Below are 8,543 nucleotides of genomic sequence, written 5' to 3'. Positions count from 1 at the left end.
GTCATAGGGGCAACAGGATGAGGACTGCTAGCCGTAGCAGTTAGCCTCCTCAATGACCCTCAGCCCCAGAAGAACCAAGACGGTGGTCAGCAGCTGCTGGGAAACAGAGAAACAGAACCTCCCTACAGCAGGTCAGGCTGGTGGGCCAGCCAGGCCATACTCTGACCCCGAGGGTCACTCGGTTACTAACCAATCACCACATCTGATTCTACTAATCGCCATGCCAACTGAGGGAGGTGTTCTGATTGGCTGAGATCTGTCCACCCGGGTGTATTTAGAAGGTGGAACGTTGCAGAACGTTATCCAATCAAAGAGACAGATAACACTCCAGTCTCATACTAGTGCAGCTGAAGGGAAGGAGACAAGGGAAGGAGACAAGGGAAGGAAACCACCAAGGATGCAGGTTGGGTCCGTTCAGGTTGTAAATTGAATTGTAAACGGGGAATTTATTTTCAATGAATTCTCAATAAACTGAAAATGAGAAGGATATTCACATTATAAGTGACACTTTCCTACACATTAAAACTTTCAGAATGGACTGAAATCCTACCTCCCCCACCGGCATGGTGCTGACTGAACCTGAGATGTGATTCGCTGTGTGTACCTGCTGCTCCTCTGGCCACGCCCTCTGGCCACGCCCTCCACCTCATCACTCTGCTGAACATGTTCTCAGTCACTCTCATGTCTCATGTGGAAGAATACAAGTTCATTTTTAAAAGGATTGTATGCAGACACATGTTTACATTCTTACTATTATTCTCTTCTTACTTGAAGAAAAATCTGTGTTGAAAAAAAAAATCAGCTCACATGATTTAGAATATATAAATCATATATATTTAGAAAAGTATCTCTGACTCAGACAGGAGCAGGCTGCCCAGGTGGGGGGCTTTGCCCTCTGATGGCAGAACGGTGGGCATCCTGAACGACAACAAACAAATGTTTTGGTTTAACTTTCATGACATAATATTGGATATTACTGGATTACAAATACAAGAGTGAAGCCTAAAATCATCATCAAGTATTAACCATTGAACACTAAAATAAATCCTTATAAAAGAGTAATATAAAAGTATAATTATATTAGAAAACTGTTGAGACATTAATTTACAAGACACATTTTGTAGGCGGTGTAATTTCTGAGATACTTTCTTGTAAATATAATCTATTTCCTGAGAGAACATTGATGTTGATCAGCAGGCAGTAATATCAGCTGTTACAGCAAACAGATCTGTCTTGTGCTGAATAGGAAGCTACTAGCCCTAGCCCTAACCTAACCCTAACCCTAGCCCTAACTCTGACCCTAACCCTAACCCTAGTCCTAACCCCAACCCTAACCCAACCCCAACCCTAACCTAACCCCAACCCTAACCCCAACCCTAACCCTAGCCCTAACTCTGACCCTAACCCAACCCCAACCCTAACCCTAGCCCTAACTCTGACCCTAACCCAACCCCAACCCTAACCCTAGCCCTAACTCTGACCCTAACCTAACCCCAACCCTAACCCTAGCCCTAACTCTGACCCTAACCCAACCCCAACCCTAACCCTAGCCCTAACTCTGACCCTAACCCAACCCCAACCCTAAGGCAACCCCAACCCAACCCTAACTCTGACCCAACCCTAACCCAACATTAGCCCTAGCCCTAACCCAAACCGTAACCTAACCCCAACCCTAACCCAACCCGAATCCAACCCTAACCCTGACCCTAACCCAACCCTAGCCCAACCTTGACCCTAACCCAACCCTAACCTTGACCCTAACCCAACCCCAACCCTAGCCCAACCCAATCCCTGACCCAACCCTAACCCAACCCTAAACCCTAAGCCAACCCTAAACCCTGAACCCTATGTGAGCTACCATGCTCCTCAGGATGAGAGAGGTGAGAGAGGCTGAGGACTGACATGTACTCTAGTCAAGCTACCACACTGGAACACCCGAAACACACAGCTTCAATAGAGAAGCTACTGGAACACCCGAAACACACAGCTTCAATAGAGAAGCTACTGGAACACCCGAAATACACAGCTTCAATAGAGAAGCTACTGGAACACCCGAAACACACAGCTTCAATAGAGAAGCTACTGGAACACCTGAAACACACAGCTTCAATAAAGAAGCTACTGGAACACCCGAAATACACAGCTTCAATAGAGAAGGTCATCATGAAATAATAAGGTGGACATGTTGTGCCAGAGTTCTTGAGGTGGTCACTGCCGCCCCCTAGCGTCCAGATGGAACCATGACACCCTCAGAGATAAAAGCTGGTGAGATATTGCTGCGTGTCATGCTGATGCTAATGCTAATGCTAATGCTGATTCTGCTGTGTATTTATGACTGAGAGAGCTTCTGTGCTGACACCTCTTCTCACTGCACACCCATCCAATCAGCTTAATTACAACACTCCGTTAATCTCCTCTATTATCATTGGTTGATCCGTGGGGGGGAAATCACTGACATAAATTCTGTCTCTATCAGAATTGCAGAGGAAATGATTGATGGGTGTTATTCATTAAGAGCTGTTCATGTTCATCTATTGAGGCATGGAGGTCCACATACACAGTATAAGGACTGCATTCCATTGGTTCAGACTTGGACTTTGAGAGCCAATCATGATAGAGCATTAGAGTACGGAGGTGTGTCATCCACACGTTCGGTTTCTCTCCGTCTGTATTTTTTCTAGTAATTATTATAAATTCAGTGTTTAACTAATGTTTACAGGAATTTCCCAGATTATTATTTTCGCCATTATCTTCCAAACCTGTGGGCTGGACTGGACTGGACTGGACTGGACTGGACTGGGCTGGACTGGACTGGGCTGGACTGGACTGGGCTGGGCTGGGCTGGACTGGACTGGGCCGGGGCTGAAGAGGCTGTCTAGGGCACACACACACACCACACACTGTGATTGGCTGGTACACAGATTCACACTCTGAGCCACTCATATTCATCTGTTAAAACGATATTTGATGAATAACCAGTGGACTCACTGGCCTGGAACGCTGACAGCTGCAGGAATAAACACTGGGCTGGGGTTGAGGAATGGTCGCAGGGAGATGATGTCATCACTTACCCACTCGCTAGGAATAACCTGGGCTAACTACAGATATATAGAGAGAGGATGACAACTAGTGATGTAAGACCCATACGTTCTTTCTCTCTCGTTGTGTGTGTGTGTGTGTGTGTGTGTGTGTGTGTGTGTGTGTGTGTGTGTGTTGAACATCCCCTCCACTCTTGAAACAGAGACTCTGGTCATCGGTGTTGTGTGTAATCCTGCCACTAGTGGGCGACAGACACCAGGTAGTGACAGTGACACAGGCAGCAAAACAGCAGGGCTACCCCCCCCGCCCCCCCTCCATGTCTCAGGCAGGGCTACCCCCCCCCCCCCCGCCCCCCCTCCATGTCTCAGGCAGGGCTACCCCCCCCCCGCCCCCCCTCCATGTCTCAGGCAGGGCTACCCCCCCCCCCGCCCCCCCTCCATGTCTCAGGCAGGGCTACCCCCCCCGCCCCCCCTCCATGTCTCAGGCAGGGCTACCCCCCCCCGCCCCCCCTCCATGTCTCAGGCAGGGCTACCCCCCCCGCCCCCCCTCCATGTCTCAGGCAGGGCTACCCCCCCCGCCCCCCCTCCATGTCTCAGGCAGGGCTACCCCCCCCGCTACCAACACACAGCTGAGAGACGGTGTTTAGTTTGAAGGTCAGAACTTTATTAGTCGAGGCACGTTCCAAAAGACAACACGCGGTGGAAAAACAAAACAACAACAACAACAACAACACAACAGCTTTTCATGGATTTAAACAGAGAACAGAGACCAGGAAACCAGGAAGGTGTCACTTCCTGTTTATAGCATCAACAGGTACGCAGGGTGAGGGAGGGAGGGAGGGAGAGGGGGGAAGGCTGGGTCCCAGGGTGGGTGGTTGGGGGTCCCAGGTGGGGGTCTCAGATGAGCGAGGGTCCCTTGGTGAGGCCCCTGGAGGAGGCTCCTGCCTGGCTGCTGTCCTCAAAGTAGGTCTGCTCCACACGGCGGCAGAAGGCCAGCAGGTTGCTGAAGCTCTTCACCTTCTCCCCCAGCTCAGCGCTGGGCAGCCGGGTGGTCAGGATGGTGAACAGATGACCAAACACGAGCGCATCCAACTCTGTCGGCCTGGGGGGGGGGGGGGGGGGGGGGGGGAGAGTGTAAGAAAGGAGTGTTCCCGTAACCACCTTAACCCCCCATAACCCCCCATAACCCCCCATAACCTCCCATAACCCCCCATAACCTCCATAACCCCCCATAACCCCCCATAACCTCCATAACCCCCCATAACCCCCCATAACCTCCATAACCCCCCATAACCTCCATAACCCTCCATAACCCCCCATAACCCCCCATAACCTCCATAACCCCCCATAACCTCCATAACCCTCCATAACCCCCCATAACCTCCATAACCCACCATAACCCACCATAACCTCCATAACCCCCCATAACCTCCATAACCTCCATAACCTCCATAACCTCCATAACCCACCATAACCCACCATAACCTCCATAACCCTCCATAACCTCCATAACCTCCATAACCTCCATACAGCCTCCATACAGCCTCCATACAGCCTCCACACAACCACCTCAAAGAAGGACCGCTGTGGTTTAGAACAGAGTCATGTGATGGTCGTCATGTGATGTAGACTTACTGCTTATTGAAGAAGTAGGGCTGGGTCCCCAGTCTCTGGGACAAGGCCTGACAACACTGACTCACATCTTCATACACCTGCGAGACAGACAGACAGACAGTTACCCCTGAGAGACAGACAGGAGAGAGACAGACAATTACCCCTGAGAGGCAGACAGGAGAGAAACAGACAATTACCCCAGACAGGAGAGAGACAGACAGACAGTTATCCCTAAGAGACAGACAGGAGAGAGACAGACAGTTACCCCTGAGAGACAGACAGGTGAGACAGACAGGAGACAGACAGACAGACAGGAGAGAGACAGACAGACAGACAGACAGGAGAGATATAGTTACCCCAGAGAAACAGACAGGTGGGAGACAGACAGGAGAGAGACAGTTACCCCTGAGAGACAGACAGGTGAGAGACAGACAGGAGAGAGACAGTTACCCCTGAGAGACAGACAGGAGACAGACAGGCAGACAAGAGAGAGATAGGAGAGAGAGAGAGACAGGCAGTTACCCCTGAGAGACAGACAGATGAGAGACAGACAGACAGGAGAGAGACAGGAAACAGACAGACAGGAGATAGACAGACAGTTACCCCTGAGAGACAGACAGATGAGAGGCAGGAGAGAGACAGACAGGAGACAGACAAGAAACAGACAGACAGGAGACAGACAAGAGAGACAGACAGGAGACAGACAGACAGGAGAGAGACAGACACAACGACTGAATAAAAGACTGAGTTAGTGCTGCTGTGTTCTCATTGGACGATGAGTGAGATTGATTGACAGCTGAAGGCACCAACCTGCTCCAGGCTCTTCCCGGCCCAGCCAATGGCAGTCATCTTCCTCCGGACCTCCCACTGCTTCTGATAGGCCAGGATGTGGTTGAGGGGCCAGGAGTACGGGCTGCTGTAGCGCGGCCGAGAGATCTACACACACACACACACACACACACACACACACACACACACACACACACACACACACACACACACACACACACACACACACACACACACACACACACACACACACACACACACACACAGTGTAAGCACCATGAAGGAAAGAAGAGGGCTGTGTGTGTGTGTGTAGTCAATGATGTGTGAGTGCCCCCCCCCCCCCCACAGAAATCCCTCCCAGCTTACACACACACACACACACACACACACACACACACACACACACACACACACACACACACACACACACACACACACACACACACACACACACACACACACCTCCTGCTCCCTCTAATGAAGATGAATGGTCAGACAGAGAGCTCACCTCAGCTGCTGTGGCATCATCACACCACTGGATGTACAACTGCAGGGTGGACGGTGGACGGTGGACGGGGGCAGGGGGGGCAGGGGGGAGGGGGGAGGGAGGGAATGGTGAACACAGAGGAGAGAATGGAGGGGGAGGGGAGAGAGAGAGAGAGAGAGTTCATAGAGCCACAGAGGGATTTACATCATATTTAGAGTGTGTGTGTGTGTGTGTGTGTGTGTGTGTGTGTACCTCTGCAGTGAGCAGCATGTTGTTGACCAGCTCCATGTAGGCCTTCATCTCAGCCCTCTGGACATCATCCAGACCATCACTGAGAGAGTGACCCTGGGGGGGGGGGGGGATATGAGCAGTCATCGCTATGTATGTGTGTGTGTGTGTGTGCGTGTGCATGTGCGTGTGCGTGTGTGGGTGGGTGTGTGTGTGTGTGTACCTTAGCCTTGGTGAACTGGACTATGGAGCCCAGCTCTGACACCACCTGGTTCCCTACGTGGACAAACGGCACTTTACCTGCAGGGAGAGGAAGGGGTTAACACACACACACACACACACACACACACACACACACAGCGAGGTGAACTCACCAGAGGGAGACATGTACTCTGCGTTGGGCCGACAGGCCACCTGGACTGGCAGGTTACACATCCTCAGGTAGGCCTGGACACACACACACACACACACACACACACACACGGTGTCAGTGGACCTCTAATAGACTAGGCCAACAGACCGGTATTCATATTCAGCACTGAAAGACCACACACCTGCTGTCATGGAAACCACTTTGGGTCATTATTTACCCAGCCAACACATTAGGCTCCAAACTAGGTTAGTGTAACACACACACACACACACACACACACAGTGTTTCTACCAGCCTATAGCAGGCTACTGCAGCAGTAATTCATAGCCATGCCACCTCCACTAGAGAGAGGGATTCATAAACACAGGAGAGCACCACAGTAATACAATAACACACACACACTCTCTCTCTCTCTCTCTCTCTGTGTCTCTCTCTCTCTCTCTGTGTCTCTCTCTGTGTCTCTCTCTCTGTCTCTCTCTCTCTCTCTGTGTCTCTCTCTCTCTGTCTCTCTCTCTGTGTCTCTCTCTCTCTGTGTCTCTCTCTCTCTGTGTCTCTCTCTCTCTGTGTCTCTCTCTCTGTGTCTCTCTCTCTCTGTGTCTCTCTCTCTCTGTGTCTCTCTCTCTCTCTGTGTCTCTCTCTCTGTGTCTCTCTCTCTCTGTGTCTCTCTCTCTCTCTGTGTCTCTCTCTCTGTGTCTCTCTCTCTCTGTGTCTCTCTCTCTCTCTCTCCTTGGTGGGGGGGCAGCTCATTCATACATCTACACAGAGGATCTGATTACAGGAGAAGGGCTTTAGTGTCTTGAAACAGTTTATAGAAACAATAATACATGTTTCACCAGGAGTAACACACGCACACGCACACGCACACGCACACACATCGTGACAATAAGCCTGTGATATGTCAGCAGCTGTGTGACACCTCACCTGGACAGCCAATGAGGAGGCACAGTCTGACAGCAGGATCTGGTCCTCTGAAGAAGATGACATCATCATGACATCAACATCATTACATCACTATTTACATCACCATGACATCATCATTACATCACTATTACATCACCATGACATCATCAGCTTTTGTTTTGTTAACTCTGGTACAGGGCTGTGATTGGTCGGCCTACCCTTCAGAGGCTGGTACAGGGTGGCGTTCTCAGGCCAGGGTTCCGCAGCTGTGGGAAACACACACACACACACACACACACACACACACACACACACACATCATTCAGGTGACAGCTCGCTACTATGGTACAACCCTGTCTGTGACCTGGTCAGGAAGCAGAAATATCAGCTGTTCTGCTGTTGACTGGAACTAGCAGAAGCTAGGCTAGCTGTGTTAGCAAGCCTGCGCATCACTGGCGTGAGAGGCGTAACACCGACTGATGGTCGTATGAGGTGAATGACGGCAGGGCGACGACAGAGAGAATAGACCCCCCTCATCACGACGAGCCTGGAGGTCTGCGCCACAGCTAACCTTCCAGTAGCCAGCTAGCTAGCTGTCCGTGTCAGCCGTCCTCCAGACGAGCCAGCTCTGCTACACTCACGACAACATGTCACTCATATTCTTCTTCTTCTTCTTACCTGCGATCTGGGAGACGAAGGCCTCTGCTGCCAGCGACATGGTGATGGGAGACTGACGGGAGTCCGAGTCGGAGCACAAGGTGAAGGACACCGCACAGCATCAGCCCTCTCCGAGATGACGTCAGACGCAGCGGTACGTCGCGCTAATGTCTCCCGCTCCGTGTTACCTTTAGTTCCGCCCCCGTAACCATGTTCAGCTGCATTTGGATGGGGGTGGGGGAGGGGGGGAGGGGGGGAGAGGGGGGTGAGCAATATAGGCTATCCATTTGCCTCCATGGCTTATCATACATGGACTCTCAGTGTGAAGAGAATAGTCCCTGTTCACTCAACTTTTCTTTGTTGAAAAATGTGTTTGTTTTTCTTGATTGTGTTTTATACTATTGTGATTTTGTATGATGTATGGTTGTAAAGTGTGTGTGTGGGCGGCAAGTAGCCT

At 51.0% G+C, this 8,543-nt stretch overlaps 1 protein-coding gene across 1 annotated transcript; it reads right to left on the bottom strand.

Moving 5' to 3' along the window:
• Positions 1-3,686: 3,686 nt before the first annotated feature.
• Positions 3,687-8,234, bottom strand: mtx2 (metaxin 2). The gene is made up of 10 exons (XM_083691071.1): positions 8,108-8,234; positions 7,648-7,695; positions 7,451-7,497; positions 6,531-6,603; positions 6,380-6,456; positions 6,181-6,273; positions 5,950-5,988; positions 5,463-5,588; positions 4,674-4,750; positions 3,687-4,140 (listed from the first exon to the last, which is right to left on the bottom strand). The coding sequence occupies exons 1-10, from the start codon at positions 8,145-8,147 to the stop codon at positions 3,936-3,938; spliced, it is 825 nt and encodes a 274-aa protein (XP_083547197.1). The 5' UTR covers positions 8,148-8,234; the 3' UTR covers positions 3,687-3,935.
• Positions 8,235-8,543: the final 309 nt, after the last annotated feature.

This window comes from Argentina silus, assembly GCF_951799395.1.
Source record: "Argentina silus genome assembly, chromosome: 19".
NCBI classification, from domain to species: domain Eukaryota; kingdom Metazoa; phylum Chordata; class Actinopteri; order Argentiniformes; family Argentinidae; genus Argentina; species Argentina silus.
Note: the sequence above shows the minus strand (reverse complement) of the source record. Positions and strands in the feature narration are given on the sequence as shown.

Coding starts and splice junctions, on each gene's coding strand:
- mtx2 (XM_083691071.1), bottom strand. CDS start 8,147: ATGTCGCTGGCAGCAGAGGCCTTCGTCTCCCAGATCGCAG. Junction 7,696..8,107: donor CTTCGTCTCCCAGATCGCAG/GTAAGAAGAAGA, acceptor TGTTTCCCACAG/CTGCGGAACCCTGGCCTGAG. Junction 4,141..4,673: donor CCCTACTTCTTCAATAAGCA/GTAAGTCTACAT, acceptor CCCCCCCCCCAG/GCCGACAGAGTTGGATGCGC.